The sequence below is a fragment of the Megachile rotundata genome, chromosome 5, assembly GCF_050947335.1.
Source record: "Megachile rotundata isolate GNS110a chromosome 5, iyMegRotu1, whole genome shotgun sequence".
Lineage (NCBI taxonomy): Eukaryota > Metazoa > Arthropoda > Insecta > Hymenoptera > Megachilidae > Megachile > Megachile rotundata.
Window position 1 is genome coordinate 19,620,414 of NC_134987.1, and position 19,559 is coordinate 19,639,972.

The window sequence follows — 19,559 nt, forward strand, 5'->3', positions numbered from 1 at the left end:
ACCAATAAATGAAAAAATATTTAATATTTCATTTTTGCTTTCATTAGTAAAATGTTTTAGAAATCGAAAAATGAGATAGTTATAATGATTGGTAGAGTTAGTGATTCGGGTAGGTCATTGTCCCAATCACTTTGACGTAATGTGATCTAATAATCAATATCACACTTTAAATATTTGTCGGGAAATGATTTCTAGGAAACAATGTTGAGCTAAGTATTACGACTTGCGTTTAAGTTAAAAGTGCATTTATTTTTCATTTATTTTACAGACTATTTTGTTTTAACAAGGGCATATACGCACGACTCTTTAAATTTAGGCGACTAGAACCTTTGAATCGTGAATTAAGAAAACACGAATTGTAATAACAATCTTAATATGGCTTATCTAAGTTCCGAATTTTTTAATTCTTGAATATGTATTCAAAAGTTTTGAAAGCTATGCACATTCGTATCAAAACTCGCTTAAGTTCGTCATATCAAAAACGTACAATTAAAGTCTGCTATATTTTATTCTAAGAAAATAATTTACCTTATAAATGATACTATGCAGGAAATACCTTTTTTTTAATTCATGTTTAAATAATAAACCAGCAAAAATATACATTTATTTGTGCGTCTCTTTGTATTTACAAAGAACAATACGTATGAATACGCGGGACATTACAAGTATTAGGATTTACGCAAAAAGATAAATAGAAGCACATATTTCGTTTAAACTCTAACAATACATTTAAAAAATACGCTCATAAAAAGTAACAATAGATACTAAATTTTTGAACTTATTTATATTATGTTTATTCAAATTGTATATTACAGTTCGGAACAGGATTCATCGTCTGATTCGAAGTATTCTGATTCGTAATGTAAGTAATCAGGAAATTCAAGTAAGAAATCGATATCATCATCCTCATCTTCCTCATCATCTTCTATTGGCATTCCGTAATATAACATGTTATAGCATTTAGAATTTCCATCTTCAAAATGTTCATACGGCCTATCATAATTTAGAACAGTATTACATAGCCAGCAAAACGGTGTATTACATCGCCAACATTTCATTTTGTTACATCCATCCAATTTCTAAAACGTAATTACATTATAAACAAATTGAATAACTAATACTAACAACCCTTAAACAACTATATAGAAACATAATTTTCAATACCTCAATAGCAGCCTTGCATGTAGGACATTTTTGGCTATTAGTTTGAATCCAACTTTCAGACATTGTATTTTCTACTAAAGTCTGAAGTTGCTTTTTACCATAACGTTGTTCCATCTGGAGCTTTTTATCATCAGATGCTTCTTGATATTCGGATACTAACTGATGTGTTCCAGCTACAAAATAATAAATTTCATATCATATATTTTACTAACATAAATAATCAGAAATTTAGTAACTAAATTTATACCTGAGTAAAGTTTACATGGCTCTATACCATGATATACCATTTTGCAAAAGACACAAAATGCATATTGACAAATTGGACATTTTGCCATTTGTTCATTTGGTTCAAGACTGACTGGATATTGACAATTACGTCTTGGGCAATATATTATGTCCATCATAGTAGCTAATGTGGCACTTAATAATATAGAGTCATACTTAGCAAATAATTCTGAACTTACTAGATCCTTAATCTGAAAATTGTAGATTAAATTATGAGTATATAATAGATACAAAAAAATAAAACATTCTTATCTACTTCATAAAAATAAAAGCTCACCTGAGCAGGAGTAGCTTCGGAAGTACATTTTTCTTCAGGACAATAAATGTTTTGCACATTTCCATCTTTTATTCTTACTTCTAGGTAATTAGTTATGCAATCTTTACAAAATACATGAGAACAAGGTAAAAATTGTGTACAGTGTTCACCTAATTTGTCTTCAAAACAGATTTTACAAGTACTGAAATTCTTCTTAAATTCAATTTGATTTCTCTTTTCATTGTAGTCAATTAACATCTGAATTGGATTTCTTCCAACAGGACAATCTAAAATAGCTCTCTTATCATAGGATTTTTGTATCAACTTCTTTTTACTGACATATTTGTTATTAGTTCCTACTTTCACCTTATTCTTTACATCCTCTGTATGTACTTTGTCATTATTATCTATTATTTTGTTTTTCTGAATATTTTGCACTTTTTCCAAAGTTTCTTTGTAGCATGTATATATGTAACTTATGTTGAGACTTTCTTGTATATGTAAAAAATCCAAAGTCTCATCTTGTAAAAAAGCCACCCATGTAAATAAAATTTCTTGTCCTTTGTTTTCTATCCACAATTTATCCAACTTCTTGCATAATTTGGTTAATAGTGATAAGTGTAACCAGGATGAATATAAAGTAAATTTAGGAGGTAACTTGGAAGGATAACTTTCTGGTAAAACAATGCGAAGCATTAAAGGTGGTAAATGAGATATCTTGATTGTTTGTTCTGGTTCATCCACACATCTTAAATCCTTATAAGTTGTGTAATAATTGGGAGGAAGATTTATAAATATTGTAAATGTACATTGATAAGTACCATTTTCTTCTTGATATGAAAATTCTTCTGTGTTGTAAATACTTTCCAATGCAATTATTTCATCTTTCTGTTTTTCAGCATCCATTTATATGAATTTGAAAACCAATTATAAAAAAAGATTATAGAATGAACTGTATAGGATCAACACTGAAACAAATAAAATAGAATGATAAATTTTATGTATGTATATAATCTGCATAAAAATTTTGGCAATGTGATTTGAAATAGATTTGTCAAATACAATATACTTTACATTTGACAGTTATAGGTTAGATACTTCAAAAATTTAACTAGTCAGTACAATGTTTGGTTTTCATTAACAAACAGAAGTATATAATTAACACTATAAATCAACGTTGAAAATAAGGTATAAATGGACAGAAATTATTAACTAATCACTGCTTTAAAATAAATTTTAAGAAAAAGGTGTACACAGTTTAACAATTTTTTACTAACCAAACCATTGTTAATACAAAAAAAATAATAAATTTAAAATAAAATTCTTACCACAATTAAAATTTTATATATTCCATGCAAATTTTCTAAACATACGAACATTGGAATAATACTGTATTTCACGTAGGATCGGACCACTTTGCACAACACGACTGAACTCAGAAGAAATATAATAATTTAAAATTATGTAATGCAAATAAATATGTATTATGTTTTTAAGCTTCTGTTTTGTACCAAAAGTTTATAAATCCAAATTAAATTATATAATTAAATTTTTTCGTACATACACTACAGACTAGTGATGGGCAGATTAAATGCCCACCGAAGAGTTCATGGGCACCGGCGTGTTTGTGTAGAATGTCTAGAGAAAACCCTAGGAAAAGACTAGGGAAAATCTAGAAGCAGCTGTTTGCACGTTGTGTATCATGCAAGGGCACAATTGCCCGTTGCCCGTTACACGTCAGTGGATTATATCGCGTTAGCATGTTCAAATATGAGAGAAGTAATGTATACATTTGGAGATGGTTTTTTTCTTAAAGATAATTACACTTGCTTTATCTACAATAAGAAAAGATACATAATTGATAACACCTGTCTTCAGCCACGTTAAATAATCATTCGAATCCATATGACTTGTTTTATATTTTTACCAGTGTCTATTGTATTCAACTCTTTTACACTGTTTTTATCAAAACGTTCAATATGGAATACAATGACGATACATGGAAATTTATTTTTCCACTTTTTATTAATTTCGCGATGTCAATTAGTGTGTATTTTTTAACTATACGTTTAATTCCAAAGATAAAAGACATGTTTATTAAGGCTAACCTATATGGTATTGATATGAATAAAAGTAGTGGTGAAAAAGTGTAAGTGAATTCGAAACTACATCATTGCTTCATCTTCTATTTTAAATGTGTTAAAAGCAGGTAATTTGTGTACTTTATTCTTTTATAGGCCAGAAGCAATAGGTGTTGTTACTGGGTGTCTGTTCCTTATAACTCTTTTTCTGTTTATTCCCATACCATTTACAAATTATATATTTAATGACACAAACTTCCCTCATAGTGAGGTATGCAATTAATATCTTATAATATGAGTATTGAATCAATATTAAATTCTTAAATATGATTTTACATGGATAGAATAACATATAATACATAAAATCTCAATTACAGTTTATGGAATTTTTGGCTGCTCTACTTTCAATTTGTTGTATGTTACTTTTGGGTTTTGCTGATGATGTTTTGGATCTACGTTGGCGGCACAAATTATTATTACCAACCATTGCTTCTTTACCACTTTTGATGGTATATTACATTAATTTTAACTCTACATTAATTATTGTACCAAAACCATTAAGATCATGGCTAGGTTTCTCTGTGGATCTTTGGATATTTTATTATTTATACATGGGAATGTTGGCAGTATTTTGCACAAATGCCATAAATATATTGGCTGGTATAAATGGTCTAGAAGTTGGTCAAAGCCTGATAATTGCACTAAGCATTCTTATATTTAATATAATAGAATTATCAGGAAATCTTTGGAAGGCACATCAGTTTTCATTATATTTTATGATTCCATATATTGCTACTTCATTAGGCTTATTGAAATTTAATTGGTAAGTAAGACATAAATTGTATAAGTTATTATATATATATACAGTTCCTCTTTTTAGTAATATATGAAAGGATATAAATAAAAACAATAGTAATAATTAATTTTTTTATAAGTTATATGTATATAAATCATTTAACATTCACAATTCATTCAACATATTATTTTGGTATATAAATTCAGTACAATATTATATAGTTTACATTGAGTATTGAATATGAGTTAATATCACAGTCAGGTGTAACCAGTATGTTAGTAATAGTCTAATTTAGCATAAAAATTTTCTACTAGCCAGTCATACTTCCATGTATTATTAAATATTGTTTCAGGCGCAAAATAGAGGTCCCGAGATTTAGAGACTCTTAGGAGATTAGTTTTTCCATCTAACCATAATCCACTTCCTATTAGGTCCTCAATGAATGGTACATCTATAGTCTTATCTATTTCAATTTCTTTGGATTTGATCTTATTCTGTAAACTAGTTATAATATTTGCAGGTGCTTGACATAGATAACAGTACCATCCTCCATAATGATTTAAATCTCCTATTACTAGGCCTAGGCTGTCTCTTTCGCTGATATCTCCTTCTAATTGCTCCAACATGATAGAATTTGATTGATAAGCTTCATGCATTAATCCAATCGTACAGGCACCAACTGTTATTGTTGTTTTAAGTGGATGTTGCCAAAAGAATCCATAAACGGACCATCTTAGTCTAAAACCAATAGGTTGTGGCCATCCATTATATACCTTGAGGAACATTAATGCCCTAGAGTTTAATATTTGTTCTGATTCAGTCGTTACATAAATATCATCATCCCTTAGATTTCGTACTACAGTTCTCATTTTCTCCCAAATATATTTAGACACTACTCTTGATGGTTTGTGTATCTTTGTTGCTACATTAATATATAAAATCTTCTTCTGCTTATGTTGCAATAAACCTTTAAGTAGCTTATGATGAAAATTGTCTTCTGCATTACTGAAATCACAGATTACAAAAAGATCTACTACATTGTATAATTCCTCTACTATCACCTCTGCGATTGCTGAATTATATTCATGCAGAAAAAATGCATGAATAATACGTCTAGCTATTTTACGATGTTTTAATTTAATATTCTGTTTCGATGCCATAATTGCTCTCCAAACAACTTCTGGTTGACCACAATCCGAACCGTGCCATCCATGAGCGCAAATACATTTTTGAAGATCTTCACTATTTCTCATTTTCTGATCATCCACTCCATATTTCCAACATATGGTATGGTTATATACTTCAAATAGTGCAAAAGTCTTGACATCTTTCAGTATTACCTCTCCATTGATTGTCTGGTAGATGGGAAACTTTTTATAATTAGTTTGTTGTATTTGAGGTTTCTGCAATATAGTTAATAGACACATTATTAATAGAATTAGAAATTTGACTGCTCAGGTAATGTTAAATGCTTTCACAATCCAAGTTGAAAATATACTTTGAATGCATTACTTACCTGCGGTTCTTCAAATTTTACAAATGTAACAGAAGTATGAGTTGTAGACACAGTTAATTCGGAAGGTGGAGTTGTAGCAACATAAATCATAACAATTAAAACTTGCAAGACTAATAATGTATAAAGTAAGGCAAGCTTCCCATCTAGGCGGGGCTGCATGGCACTATATCTTGCTTTAATTTTCAGTTATTCATTTTGTATCTTATAAAAATTTCATTTTAATCATAACGCTTCTGGCACAACAGAGCACCATCCAAAAGCATATATATAATTGACGTAGATGACGTATGTCTATGGAATGGAGTTTTAAGTCGTTGATGATACATTGTATATCAAATTAATTGAAATTCACATACTTTTTATTACTTGTATCAAACAATTAGTCGAGTAGTTACCAAGCATGATAAATTATAATAACCATTTAGAAAACATGTTTAAAATATTAAAAGAATATAAATATTTATATATGTTTAAAAATTTTTCATTACTTTAAAAAGTATAATTTTCGGTTATGTTTACAAATACTGAATATTAACCAGTAAATAGTTCTCAGTGATATTTTAGATACAAGATACATGTAATTTGTATACAAACTCACGATATAGTTTGACGCTAACGATGATATGAATGCCTGTGCGTCGTGACGTTTAAACCGTGACGTCACCGCGCCCCGACGTGCCATTTAACTTTAAATGGCCTCGATCACTCGTTGACAACTTTTTTAAGCAAATAAAATTGTGTTTTTTAATCAACTTTTGGTGTTCTGTTAATTCTAGGATCGTTTGCTGCATAATGCCACATATTTTCACCTCTTCATAACAAATTCAATGTACTATTTAGTATGTACTTCGTTGTTTCGTTAAATTCTACTCAGTTTCTTATGCTGCCTTTTAAGAGTGATACAACGAGTTCAAAAACCACGCCCAAATGCTTTTCTTCAGGTCTTTGACTGTAATTCGTCAGCAAGCGCGATTATAACGCCTCTCAAGGCGCACGCGTCTGAATCCTGAATCTACCATCTACCATCTATGATCTATCATCTACTATCTACCTTCTACAGTCTACCATCTATATCTACCATCTATTATCTGCATCTACCATCTATCATCTACTATCTACCATCTTCCATCTTATAATTTATCAATAATTTTTGTAAAAAATGAGAACATGTAAATTATATAGAATTAGACTTTATAAAACACAATCCGGTTTGAAAAATTGAGAATTGGGAAATTTTATTATTCATTATCTTGAACATTCATTTTTTATCATTCAGTTTAACTTTTTACATAAATAAAATTTTGTCTTGTTTAAGGTATCCAGCTCAAGTATTTGTAGGTGATACTTTTTGTTATTTATCTGGCATGACATTTGCTGTTGTTGGCATCATTGGCCACTTTAGTAAAACAACGTTGTTGTTTTTCATTCCACAAATAATTAATTTTCTTTATAGTGTACCTCAATTATTTCATTTTATACCATGTCCTAGACATAGATTACCAAAGTGAGTATTGTAATAAACTATTCCCAGTTTATCATAATATTTAAAAATCTATATGCATATTTTTATTTACAGATATAATAAAGAAACAGATAAATTAATGATTAGCAATACAGTATTTAATAGAAAAGATATTGGAGTTATTGGTACGAGAACATATTGTACAGAAATTAATTCATTAACATTATAATAATTTGATCTCAGATTAAGTAGTACTGTTTTTAGGTTCATTCATATTATGGCTATTTGGAAATTTAAATATAATCAAGTGGGAAGAGGATAGTAAAGGTGTTGTTACTTGCAATAATCTTACATTGATTAATTTTGTTCTTATTAAAACTGGTCCAATGAAAGAATCTACACTCACATTAACATTACTGATAATTCAGGTAAGGTTGTAGAATAATGAGTGAATAATAAGGTGGACTTTTGTTTTTAAGTTACCAAATTAGTGTAATATTTACACACTATACTCTAATACATTGAACAATTATTGATGTTCTAGGTTGTCAGCAGTTTGTTAGCATTTGTTATAAGATACCCTCTTGCTTCAGTCTTCTATGATATTTAAAAAAAATGAACAAGTGAAATACAATATTATTTATTATTTCATAATGAAATAATAGATTAATTGTTATACTTTTGGTACAAAAATTTTGTATTCATAGTGTCACTGTACATCCATCGACCATTGTAAACAATGTAGATATTGCTTTATTTTCAGGAAATGAATATGTTCCTTTCTAGTTTGTAAGTTATATTATATTTTATATCTCAAATTGTACATAATTTGATTAAAAGTACTTTATAATATAATATATACAAAATAATATAAAATACAATTCCAGATTCACAACTACAATTTTTAAATAAACTATTACAAATTAATTGTTTATTTCATTTTTTTAACAATTTTTTTTTCAATAAGCAACATATATGTATACAATATTTTAAGTATCTAAGCAAACAACCTTCAGTATGCTTATATATATTATAAGTATATTCAATATGATAATTCACAAAATGTAAGTGAATAACAAATCTTGTTACGTAAACAAAAATTTTATAAAAGTTTAAATAATCAACAATTGAAGTGGTAGTAGGCATCATGTCTTTGTAGTCTTATATCTAACAGAAACACTAAAATAGATATTTTATAAATGCAGTTTTCAAAAATATAGTTCATAGGAACTTACGGTTGAAAAACTACTGAAACAATGTAGTTAAAATGTAACTGTGACCAATTTTTAATATTTCATTTGAAATTTCTACAGAAATGACAACTAGTACAAATTTATGTGTTTGTAAAAATTTTACTGAAGTCTTGTATAAAATTATATTTATGAATCATATCATGGGCACGAAATTTCGTTCTAATTCTGGTAACCACGTGTATTATTTATTAAAAATTTCGATTCCGATCATTGTAGTTTTATAAAAAAAACTTATGAAACATTCTGGAAATTAAGCATTACGCTCGGGCCTAGTTTGTCTTTTATTGTAAGTTGCGTTTTTGCAGCATCTCTCAAACTGAAAATGTGTGTAAGTTCCATGGCTGTGCGACCTAATGCTAAGGCCTTGTCGAACAGTTTTATTGCTTCTGTTAAATTTCCCCTGTTACAATAAAGTTTGTAGTTTAGTACAATATCAGAAAAAAATTAATATTATAAAACACAATTATTAATGGAAAAAGCAATATAGATTTACCTCTGAACTTCAATTGTACCTAATGTTTCATACCCATATTCACATTTATCATCCAATAATAATGCTTTATTGATATATTCAACAGCCTTATCAACATCAGCATTCCATTGCAACTGTAATAGACCTCTGTGTACATAGATTGTTGCATTAGTTGGATCTTTTTCAATTGCTTTAGCAAAATACATGTCTGCTTTTTGAAATTCTTGTGTTTCTGATAACATCTATATTGTTATATTATATATTAAATTAGACGCTGAATTTAATATGCATTTTAATAAGACATTTAAACTTTCATCTATACCTGAGCATACAGCGTATAACATTCAGAACAGTCTGGAAACTTTTCAATTGCTTCTTCAAATCCTTTCATTGCTTTCGCTATTACTTCCATATCCCTTTTTACTATACCATAACGATAATCTGCAAAACACTTTTGTACAAATGCTACCCCAAAGGTGGGATTAAGATCAACAGCTTTTTTGAAATCGTCTCTGGCTTCATCTATTTTTTCCATAAGTAAATTTACCTGTCATAATAATTTATATGATTTCTTTTTTCTTATTTTGCACAGAAATGTCATAGATTTTTCTAAACTCAAAATGAACTTCAGTAATACCTGTCCTCTATGATGATAAATATCACCACATTCAGGATCAAGTTCAGCAGCCATTTTAAAATCAGAAAAACTTTTGTCTTGACTTTCCAACTGCATAAATAAAGTAGCTCTTTTTATTAAGGCATTCACTTTCACATCATTTGGAACGGAATCGCTATTTATAATAGTTCCAAAATCTTCAATTGCAGCATCATGCTGCCCTAATAAAAGGTAAAATGTTGCTCTTAAAAGTAATATTTCCATTTTGTGTGGCAGTGTGTTTGATTCAGAATTGTTAATTTCTTCATTGCACAGTGGTATTACATCATCATACTTTTGTTCTTTTACACATTCTAAAATTTTTACAAAACCCCTAAAGATTACATAAATTTTAATTATTTAAAATATCTTTCACCATATATAAATACTAAAAATTTTTTAAATACTTACTTAGAAATATTACTATCATCAGTATTCTGAAGCCTTGCAAAAACAGGATCTTTGTGGAAGGTACTAATATACGTTTTAATGAAATATTTGCTAGGCATTATTAATTTTTTGTTTGCCAAATGTTCCATTGCATGTTGTCTTCCTAAAAATGGTACAAACATTATATATTTTTACTTCTCTTAATGTATATATCTCAAAGTACATGAGATAAATGAGATATTCGAAAGTAAACAGATAGGTAGTTTATTCATTCATTCATAATTTACCTAGTTGCTTTAAAACTCTATCTGCCATTAAAATTGTTGTTTGATTAGAAAAGTTTTCAAAAATACATGCAGCAGTAACATCTTCTAAAGCTGATTCTAAATCATTGCAATGTTCCATTGCCTTTGCTCGACGTAATAATGCTTTGGCATACTTTGGTTTCAATTCTAAAGCTTTTGTACAATCTGCTTTTACAGCACTATACTTTTTCTGTAAAATATAATTTTATTATATAATTTTATAAACATTCAAATTATGAAACCAATATTAATGACAAAATGTATTACCAATTGTTCATAGGCAGCTGCTCTGTTTTGATAAAAAGTAGCAAGAGCTTCTGTATTTTCCTTAGGGCATATTTCAATCGCATAATTATATTGTGTTATTGCTTCATCATACTTTCCTTTTCTGAACTGTTCATTTCCTTCATTTTTATATCTTTGAGCTTCATCCAATGGAGTCTACGATTATAGATCCTCATTTGACATATTTAATATTTAACGTTATAATAAAACATAAATAGCATAGCTTTTATGTTTTAGTTCTACTTTTATAATTGCTCAAGATTGTAATCCATTGTAACAACTTAATGATAAAAACTAAAGACAAATTATAGAATACATAATTTGAAAATACCTGAAACTTCTATTATGAGTAAAGTATCACTAACTTTTTCATTACAACTAATCAAACTGTTTCTAACCTCGGTTTCAAATGTAGTTTTTGGTGGATAATCAACATCAATTGAAATTTGTTTGTCAGTAGCTGCTGCGCCATTTTCCTTTGAGCTACCCTTTGATTTACCACGATTTGATTTTGAAGAAGGCTTAGAACTGTTTTTATAATACATATATCCAAGTCCTAAAGCAACCGGCGCTGCAACAACCAAAGCGAGTTGCCATTTTGGTAGCGGGCTACTGGCCACGCTACTCGCGCCACTTGCACCCGTCATTTTTCACAAATTGCTTACTGTTTCGAATTATTACAGACTATCCTGATTTTATGTTCTTCTTTGAATCTCAATGATACGAAAATGGGTAGTAAAAAGTAATGCAAAGTCGAGCGACCATGCGGAATGATCTCACTATAGGCACTTGCAGACGAATTCTCGAAGAAGCAAATTATTTAGTACGCAGTTCTACCACCATATGAACTTAGAGCTTAATCTTACTACCACAAACAAACTACAGAATAGATCATTTGTGCAATGCAGTTTTGTATCATTTTATTCTTCCATCACTTTACCACCTCTGCTACTATAACTATCTAATGCGATGTAATTTCACGTAATTTAATTTGGCACGTTTTGATTTGATTTAATTCATTATAAGATTATGAACATTTAAAATAAGCCTCTTATCGTTTTCGTGTCACATCCTGCTATATCGATTAGAGCTAGTATTACATTATAGCGCTATCGGTGGTAGGAACTAAAATTAAAAACATTGATATGCACTTGTTATTTTAATTTAATTTTAATAATATTTGTAATTTATTATTAAATTGTATTTCAAAATGATCATTGATCTTTGTTAAGATGCGAATACTAAGTATTACTTTATGCTGAAATTTTATACTATCTCCAATATGTAATGCTAGTATAAATTTATTTTTACTTGTTATATAAGAATGTTATTTCATTCTTTGATATTCGCGCCTTGTTTTTACGCGTGTACAAAATTTTATCTAAAAGATGGCAACGGTCTGTCAACAGAAGTGCAATTCTGTCTGTGGTCATATCTATAGATCATTGAATTTTGAAGACAGCTTAAATTGTAAGAAATGTTATGAAAGTTATGAAACTTGACAAAGAATGTTAAGTGATTGGGAATATTTACTGCGTTATAGAAAACTATAATATATATCAAATTTGTGATTTCGCACATCTTTATAGGAGTGTGACGTTTACCAAAATGGCACTACAAGAAGATGAAAACACCTGGTGAGCTGATTTTACAGTTTCAACATTCTTTTAAACAAATAGAAAATATATTTTTAGTAAACGTGAAATTTAATTAATTTTATTGATGTTTACTATTTTCAGTAATTTATATCTTTTATTCTGTGCAACACTATTTTATTACTATTGTCTTCGAATAATAGAAAGTATAGAACACTAAAAATAAGAAATTTATATATTGTATGTGAATGACTGTAGTTTCTTTTTATTTAATTAAAGTGTGTTATTAATGTCTTAGAAGTAAATTGATATTTTATTTAAGTTTATTAATGTATTCACAAATGTTCATTAATTATTTTACAAGGATGTTCAAATCAACGTTAAATAATAGTTATATATCAATTACGTTAAGTTAATTAGGAGCAATGTCTGTTATAATGAATAAATTGAAATGAAATAATTAAATTAGGGTGTTGGAGCTAGAAGCAGCTCTTCTTGATACCGAAGCACCTTCAGCATCTGATATTTACGCAATTTGCAAAGGACAAGCAGTTCCCACAAGTTTAAGGCCAGATGTATGGCAGGCTTGTTTAGATGTTATTGATCGGGGTAATCAACTGAGTCACTTTAATGAAGTTTTTGATTTACCAGAACAAAATATTATTCGTGACGATTGTCAGCAATTAGTTGGTAAGTGCATGTATCTTATAATCCATTACATTTAAAAATTTTAAGATGTATATTTGGAGGAAATATTCATTATTTTTTTGTCACAGCTAAACTTGGAAATGAAGATGAGGATAAAGTTTCTGTTGTTTCTGATTTAGAGTCTATTTTAACATTTTATTGTAAAAGCAAAGGAAAGCAGTATGAAAGAGGAAATGGGTGGATAGAATTATTGGGCCCATTGATAACTTTAAAACTCCCACGTAATACAACATATAATTTATTTGAGTCTATAATTGATATTTATATTCCTAGGTATGATATTTTATTATTAAAATAGTTATATCATTTTATTTACTAATAACAATATTATATGTATTTAGAGGTGAGACATACAGTTCTGTATTGAGATTGTTATTACTTTATCATGAACCAGAACTATGTTCTTTTTTGGATACAAAAAGAGTATCACCTGATCAGTATACAAAGGGATGGGTAACCACTCTATTTTCTGGAGTGTGTTCATTGCCAGCTGTTTGTACAATGTGGGATTTATATTTTATGCAAGCTGATCCATTTTTTATGTTATTTCTTTCACTTATTATGATAATAAATGCTAGGTAAAGATTATAAAATCAACTTCTTTTGCATGTATATTTTATTTCCTATAAGATTACATTTTGATTGTTTTTTCATAGGGAGCAAATTCTAAGCATGAAAGACAATGATAAACAAAGTATAATAGATGCAATTGCTGCTATGCCTTGTGCTTTGGAAGCAGAAGATGTAACAGATTTTTGTTCATTAGCACAGTATTATGCGATGAAAACACCGTCATCTTTTAAACATGATTTATATCCTGTTATGTTCGGCGAAAGTTTTGATGAAAAGTATATATCACACGCACTTTGCTTACCTGTATCTGCCCAAGAATTGGTTGAAAATTCTATCGAAAGTCCGTCCGTACCTAATACCTCTGTTGAGTCTGTTAGATTTTTTTTAGTGGATTGTAGACCCGCAGAACAGTATAATGCAGGACACCTGCCGACTGCGTTTCATTTAGATTGTAATTTGGTATGTTACTTTTGTGCACCTTTATTAATATTCGTGTATTTTATTTAAATTTTGAAATGATATTTTAGATGCTTCAAGAACCTGCTGCTTTTGCCACAGCAGTGCAAGGTCTGTTGCAGGCTCAACGGCAGGCACTTGCTGTTGGTTCACAAGCTGGTGGAGAACATCTTTGTTTCCTAGGAAGCGGTAGGCAAGAAGAAGATCGTTATACGCATATGGTAGTTGCATCCTTTTTACAGAAGCATACTCAGTATGTCAGTATGGTTACATCAGGTTACCAAGGTAAGGAAAAGTTCTATATAGAATTAGAAGGCTCATAAAAGCAATAATATCTTCATCCTCAGTAATGTTGTTTTAGCCATACACGAATATTTTGGTGATGAAGTTGTTTCTAGTCTTATTGATCATAACTCACAACATTGTTTAGTATGTAATGCTAATATATCCGAGACAAATTCTAATGAAACAAGTCCTATTAAAGTAAAAAATAATAATTCTGATTTCCTTGGAAAAATTAAGAAAGTGAAAGGAAAATTATTTGATTACATTGTTAATCCTTCTGCAAGTGTCCATACTAACTTGGAAAATAGAAATAGCAAAGATTTAGAGTATATTAAACGACAAAAAAAGACGGCACCAGTATTTAGTATAGACGATGATCAAGAATTGGGTAAGTTCTAGTTTCTATATTATAGTTATGGTTGTAAAAATGAAACATGTATTTATTTCATATTATCTGCTTGTCATACTTCTAGATATGACAATGACTAATAACGAAAGCGAGGAACCTATTGAAGTAGTATCGATTCAACAATGGATGAAAGATCCAAAATTATTACATTCCTTTAAGTGTCAAGAAGTAAAGGTTAATGGAGATCTCTGTGATAGGTATTTTAATAAAATATAAGTGCTTTAAGAAATATGCTTTATGGCTTAATTTTTTATATATTTCTGTTTTTCAGTATACTTTTAGTTACCGATACTCATCTTATAGTACTTCGAGAAATACAAGAACGAAAGGGTGCAGCACACGTAATTGTTAAACGTCCGTTAACGAGTATCGTTAAAATAACTTCTAGAAAGAGACATTCAGATTTAATTACGTTTAAATATGGTACAACACAGTATAATGACACAGTCATTTCAGATATGGACAAGTTTCTTATTCCTAATGCAAGCGAGGCTACTAAATTAATTACACAACAGATTTTAAAACAATTGAAAACGTCAAATTAATGTTGGAATATGATAGCATTATGCACGATGGTACACGTTTGATAAAGTTCAATTTATTTTAGAATGTTTTTATCTAATAAGTTTCAGGACCGAAATTTTTTTAGTATTCGCAACTAAATGGTACTACAAATGCAACGTATTATTCATGAAGATAGCATGAAACATTTTAATAGTAATTCGTACAATTTCATACATGAAAATAATTTATATGATGTATCATCAGTAACAGTATGATAGATATTTATACTTGAATTTTAAACATTTTGTGATTTTATTAATTCATTATTTACTCGAATTATATTTACATTTATTGTATTTCACTTTGCACTTTTAATGTTCTTAAAGATGTTCAACTTCTACGAAAACGCATTTTCTGCATTTCTTTTTTGTGATAGTATCAACAGTCAACAGTGTTTAATTTTGTTTGTATTTTACATATGGCTAAACGGTGGCCTTATTATAAAAATGAATAGGAGAGGTAATGGACTCTGCAAATTATTCATAAACGTGAATACGACGGAATGTAATGTGCCATGGACTAAAATATTACTGATTTTTTTGTGTAAATACCATCAGTAGAAATATTTACAATGATTAATAATTCATTCTTAAATAGGACTAAAAAACTTTTAATCAAAAACTAATACAGTGTTTTAATATATTATATTATATTTATATGTTATAATGAACTGATAATTGGTCCTAATATAATACAATTTGAAAGATATTACTGAATGGTTATAACGTTTGCATTTTATAGTGTAGTCTTGCACTAAATGTCTACAAAATATTTATAATGGTACAAAATACATTGAAAAGTAAACAGTAATATCACTTTTACAGGCATACCTATTACACTGCCTGATTATATTTCGAAGAATTTTTAAACTTTAAGATTTACGATATTTCGAAAATATATTTGAAGATCATACAAAATCTTTCATAAGAAAACTATCCGTCTTTTTCTGGAGTTTATATTTAAACTAAATGATATGATTCTTTTTTAATTTAATAACAGGAATATACTAATGATAGCATATTGAAATTGGTCTCATAAATTTTTATGCACATGGTTGTACTGCTTTTTTATATAATTCGAAACAATATTATTTGCAACAATTATTAGTTTGTCTATAGACTATAAATATTTTAATATGGTTGTAATTTCATGTGTTCTCGCAAATGAATTATTTAGAAAGTATAAGTATGTATTTTATGTTTGAAATTATAAAAAGGGTAATTTCAAATATGATAACTAAATCTGTCAGAATCTTCAATCTTGTAGATACTATCAGCATTGTGAATATTGTAATAATAGTGATCTGTAACATACTTTATTCTTATGTACAGTAAATAAATTTTCTATTTATGTGCTTCCAGCATGAACGATAAATTTAATAATGGGACAGTTATTGATTAATCAATTTTAGAATTTAAAGAATTATAGTGTGTTGTAAACCACTTAAATATAAATCTTCAGTTGTATGTAAATAAATTTTATGTAATTCATCACGAATGAGTTCGAATAATACATATTTTCAACAGATTGTAAAGATGTAATATAATTATACCTCTTGACATATGTTATACAATATTACAACTTTTAATATCTAATAAATGAATGTAATGCCTACAAGGTGTTATCTATCAGTGCGCATAAGTGCATCCTGCTTGCATATTTATAATTCACTGATATAATTGTTCGTCATTTATTTAAATAAACTAATTTAAATAATTAATAATTCAAATATTATTGCGAGAATTTATTTATAAGTAAAATATCCTAGAAAATTTTTATGAATATATGTTACATTTATTAATTTATTAATTTTTGAAGTATGGCGTTATCGCGTTACACAGGATGTATTGATATATATACGAAATAAAATCGAAATAAAATCAATTGCTTAAATAAAAATTTTTTAAATGAAAGGAGATTAATATTCATACATGTGAAAACATGAATATTTAATACGTTTGTACTTTATCACTCGGTACACACAGTTATTTGTAGTCTCAGTTGATAACGAAGGTTCCGGCGGAGAAGTAGCTGTCATGACGTATATTTTATGAATGCTCTGTTTCTAACGTAATAACATCAAAAAGAAGATTTGTTATGGAAACTATAAATTGGGGGGAATTATTCCCAGGAAGATGGAGCCTTGTCATTTTTATTTCGTACATGGCCCTTTTTGTGAATCAAGGTATTATGTAATTATGGTTAAGTTTATTTATGTTTACATTGATAAGTTTTGTTAAAAATTCATCTTATTATCATTATATATATATATATGTATTAATCACTGTATTTATCTGCTTATTTATGTTATTTTTATTATATAAATTATACTGTTAAATTGTTTTTATTATAGGCATTATTGTAACTTGGTCTCAACGCGATGGGCATTATGAATACAACATTGTTATGGTAGTATTGATGACAGAAGTATTAAAGTTACTTGCTTCAGTTATATTATATTGCAAAGAGTAAGTAGTATTTATTATATCCATGCAAGCGCTTCAATTAACGTAATACACATAACTTCAGTATTTTGTAATGTAACTATAATTTTCTTGCAGCAATAGCATTACACGTCTCATTCAAGAAACACTGGGACATAAGAAAGGTAAATATATAAGATATTTATAAGATATTGTATAAAAATGATAAAAATATGTAAACTGAAGTGATTGATTTATAAAGTTTATATATATTTGAAATGTCAGAGTTACAGATTTTATATAGGAATTTTTTATAAGGATCTTATCAATAGTTCCTATCTCATTGATATGTAAAACAAACGAATTAGAAGATAAGATAAAGTCACAGTTTTTAAATTTTGTACAAAAGAGTACATTTACAGAATTTTACCTTTCAAATATTAAGTGCTCATAATAATTATTATTTATTCTTCTATTCTAGTGTTCCTTCTATACATGATACCTTCATTTTTATATTGTCTGTACAATAATTTGGCATTCATCAATTTGGCTGCATTTGATCCAACAACTTACTATGTTTTATTACAATTTCGTGTTGTTACGACTGGAATTATTTTCCAGGTATGTAGCAGAGGCATTTTTTGTGGCATATAATGGAGCAACAATAAAGCATTTTCTAAAATGATATTTCTTTTAGGTTGTTTTTAATAAGAAATTGTCACTAAAACAATGGCTTTCACTAGTGTTACTAACTATTGGATGCATGGTAAAACATATAGATTTGAACTTGAACATCAGTGTATTTGAAGCCAAAATTAATTTAAATAGTAACGTAATTTTAATATTTGTACAGGTACATATATATTATCAATATTAACATGTTATTTTAATTAAAATCTGATATTAATATTTGTTTATTTTTCAGACTATTTGTTCTTGCCTGGCTGGAGTATATAATGAATATTTACTAAAAGAACAAGGAGCAAATATCAATATTTTTGTACAAAATGTATTTATGTACATTGACAGTATTTTCTGCAACTTTTTAGTTTTTGTATTACTTTACATCTCAGACAATAGCACATCAAATATATTTAACAATGCCAACCCTAGCTTACTTATGCAGCCAAAGGTTATTATAATTATGTTAAACAATACAGCAGTCGGTATAATTACGAGTTTTTTCTTACAAAATTTAAATTCAATTTTAAAAACCTTTGCTAGCGCGTTGGAACTGGTATTTACAGCAATTCTCTGCTGGATAATATTTAATATTCCTATCCATTTAAACACTGTAGTTTCTATTGCTATGGTGAGCTACGCAGTGATATTATATTCTCAAAATCCAGTACAAAACATTAGAACCAAAGAAAAATTAATATCTGATAGTATAGTTTAGTCAAATAAATTTAGGAAATTTGTATTAATTATATATGAATCTAGAAGTATTTTACTTCATATAAACTTATTACATATGTGTTCACAGAGCTATGTTTTACTGTATACTTTTTGTACATAAAATTGTTATAGTACTTAAGCGATACAAACAACTTGCATAAGATAAAAATGAAAGTGACTTTTATATAGTATTATAAACTGTAACTAATTTATTTCATGTGTAAATAT

The 19,559-nt window shown here is 28.3% G+C and overlaps 6 protein-coding genes across 8 annotated transcripts; 3 read left to right on the plus strand and 3 right to left on the minus strand.

The window, feature by feature from the left end:
* Nucleotides 1-228: 228 nt before the first annotated feature.
* Nucleotides 229-3,405, minus strand: LOC100881314 (E3 ubiquitin-protein ligase RNF14). Of its 2 annotated transcripts, XM_076531821.1 has the most exons (6): nucleotides 3,270-3,405; nucleotides 3,034-3,134; nucleotides 1,727-2,673; nucleotides 1,412-1,640; nucleotides 1,165-1,337; nucleotides 229-1,079 (listed from the first exon to the last, which is right to left on the minus strand). In XM_076531821.1, the coding sequence occupies exons 3-6, from the start codon at nucleotides 2,609-2,611 to the stop codon at nucleotides 810-812; spliced, it is 1,557 nt and encodes a 518-aa protein (XP_076387936.1). In that variant the 5' UTR covers nucleotides 2,612-2,673; nucleotides 3,034-3,134; nucleotides 3,270-3,405; the 3' UTR covers nucleotides 229-809. The 2 variants fall into 2 exon arrangements, with proteins under 2 accessions (XP_076387936.1, XP_076387937.1); XM_076531822.1 differs by lacking the exon at nucleotides 3,034-3,134.
* A 3-nt stretch (nucleotides 3,406-3,408) lies between these two features.
* Alg7 (Alg7 dolichyl-phosphate N-acetylglucosaminephosphotransferase) lies at nucleotides 3,409-8,487 on the plus strand. Its single transcript, XM_003703235.3, has 7 exons — nucleotides 3,409-3,854; nucleotides 3,943-4,057; nucleotides 4,164-4,609; nucleotides 7,414-7,602; nucleotides 7,675-7,745; nucleotides 7,825-7,988; nucleotides 8,105-8,487. Exons 1-7 carry the CDS (start codon nucleotides 3,685-3,687, stop codon nucleotides 8,168-8,170), a joined length of 1,221 nt encoding a protein of 406 aa, XP_003703283.1. The 5' UTR covers nucleotides 3,409-3,684; the 3' UTR covers nucleotides 8,171-8,487.
* On the minus strand, nucleotides 4,700-7,348 carry Mgat3 (beta-1,4-mannosyl-glycoprotein 4-beta-N-acetylglucosaminyltransferase). The gene is made up of 2 exons (XM_003703236.3): nucleotides 6,099-7,348; nucleotides 4,700-5,985 (listed from the first exon to the last, which is right to left on the minus strand). The coding sequence occupies exons 1-2, from the start codon at nucleotides 6,255-6,257 to the stop codon at nucleotides 4,858-4,860; spliced, it is 1,287 nt and encodes a 428-aa protein (XP_003703284.1). The 5' UTR covers nucleotides 6,258-7,348; the 3' UTR covers nucleotides 4,700-4,857.
* Nucleotides 8,488-8,822: 335 nt separating the features above from the next.
* On the minus strand, nucleotides 8,823-11,986 carry Tom70 (translocase of outer membrane 70). Its single transcript, XM_003703234.3, has 8 exons — nucleotides 11,319-11,986; nucleotides 10,903-11,076; nucleotides 10,618-10,825; nucleotides 10,352-10,493; nucleotides 9,923-10,274; nucleotides 9,608-9,832; nucleotides 9,307-9,527; nucleotides 8,823-9,213 (listed from the first exon to the last, which is right to left on the minus strand). The coding sequence occupies exons 1-8, from the start codon at nucleotides 11,565-11,567 to the stop codon at nucleotides 9,045-9,047; spliced, it is 1,740 nt and encodes a 579-aa protein (XP_003703282.1). The 5' UTR covers nucleotides 11,568-11,986; the 3' UTR covers nucleotides 8,823-9,044.
* A 246-nt stretch (nucleotides 11,987-12,232) lies between these two features.
* TBC1D23 (TBC1 domain family member 23) lies at nucleotides 12,233-17,239 on the plus strand. 2 transcript variants are annotated; one of them, XM_012285306.2, is made up of 10 exons: nucleotides 12,233-12,390; nucleotides 12,510-12,557; nucleotides 12,985-13,205; nucleotides 13,292-13,496; nucleotides 13,565-13,801; nucleotides 13,880-14,255; nucleotides 14,324-14,537; nucleotides 14,614-14,925; nucleotides 15,011-15,143; nucleotides 15,218-17,239. In XM_012285306.2, the coding sequence occupies exons 2-10, from the start codon at nucleotides 12,529-12,531 to the stop codon at nucleotides 15,489-15,491; spliced, it is 2,001 nt and encodes a 666-aa protein (XP_012140696.2). In that variant the 5' UTR covers nucleotides 12,233-12,390; nucleotides 12,510-12,528; the 3' UTR covers nucleotides 15,492-17,239. The 2 variants fall into 2 exon arrangements, with proteins under 2 accessions (XP_012140696.2, XP_003703281.2); XM_003703233.3 differs by having other exon boundaries at nucleotides 12,244-12,557.
* A 154-nt stretch (nucleotides 17,240-17,393) lies between these two features.
* senju (UDP-galactose transporter senju) lies at nucleotides 17,394-19,498 on the plus strand. The gene is made up of 6 exons (XM_003703232.3): nucleotides 17,394-17,695; nucleotides 17,864-17,978; nucleotides 18,072-18,118; nucleotides 18,415-18,554; nucleotides 18,631-18,786; nucleotides 18,859-19,498. Exons 1-6 carry the CDS (start codon nucleotides 17,608-17,610, stop codon nucleotides 19,330-19,332), a joined length of 1,020 nt encoding a protein of 339 aa, XP_003703280.3. The 5' UTR covers nucleotides 17,394-17,607; the 3' UTR covers nucleotides 19,333-19,498.
* The last annotated feature ends 61 nt before the right edge of the window (nucleotides 19,499-19,559 follow it).

Coding starts and splice junctions, on each gene's coding strand:
- LOC100881314 (XM_076531822.1), bottom strand. CDS start 2,611: ATGGATGCTGAAAAACAGAAAGATGAAATAATTGCATTGGAAAGTATT. Junction 1,338..1,411: donor GCCATGTAAACTTTACTCAG/GTATAAATTTAG, acceptor ATTATTTTGTAG/CTGGAACACATCAGTTAGTA. Junction 1,080..1,164: donor CATGCAAGGCTGCTATTGAG/GTATTGAAAATT, acceptor ATTACGTTTTAG/AAATTGGATGGATGTAACAA.
- Alg7 (XM_003703235.3), top strand. CDS start 3,685: ATGGAATACAATGACGATACATGGAAATTTATTTTTCCACTTTTTATT. Junction 4,058..4,163: donor CAAACTTCCCTCATAGTGAG/GTATGCAATTAA, acceptor TCTCAATTACAG/TTTATGGAATTTTTGGCTGC. Junction 7,746..7,824: donor AAAAGATATTGGAGTTATTG/GTACGAGAACAT, acceptor TACTGTTTTTAG/GTTCATTCATATTATGGCTA.
- Mgat3 (XM_003703236.3), bottom strand. CDS start 6,257: ATGCAGCCCCGCCTAGATGGGAAGCTTGCCTTACTTTATACATTATTA. Junction 5,986..6,098: donor TAAAATTTGAAGAACCGCAG/GTAAGTAATGCA, acceptor ACTATATTGCAG/AAACCTCAAATACAACAAAC.
- Tom70 (XM_003703234.3), bottom strand. CDS start 11,567: ATGACGGGTGCAAGTGGCGCGAGTAGCGTGGCCAGTAGCCCGCTACCA. Junction 9,528..9,607: donor GTTATACGCTGTATGCTCAG/GTATAGATGAAA, acceptor ATAACAATATAG/ATGTTATCAGAAACACAAGA. Junction 9,214..9,306: donor GGTACAATTGAAGTTCAGAG/GTAAATCTATAT, acceptor TTATTGTAACAG/GGGAAATTTAACAGAAGCAA.
- TBC1D23 (XM_012285306.2), top strand. CDS start 12,529: ATGGCACTACAAGAAGATGAAAACACCTG. Junction 13,802..13,879: donor ATTATGATAATAAATGCTAG/GTAAAGATTATA, acceptor GTTTTTTCATAG/GGAGCAAATTCTAAGCATGA. Junction 14,926..15,010: donor AGACGATGATCAAGAATTGG/GTAAGTTCTAGT, acceptor TCATACTTCTAG/ATATGACAATGACTAATAAC.
- senju (XM_003703232.3), top strand. CDS start 17,608: ATGGAAACTATAAATTGGGGGGAATTATTCCCAGGAAGATGGAGCCTT. Junction 17,979..18,071: donor GTTATATTATATTGCAAAGA/GTAAGTAGTATT, acceptor ATTTTCTTGCAG/CAATAGCATTACACGTCTCA. Junction 18,787..18,858: donor TAATTTTAATATTTGTACAG/GTACATATATAT, acceptor TTTATTTTTCAG/ACTATTTGTTCTTGCCTGGC.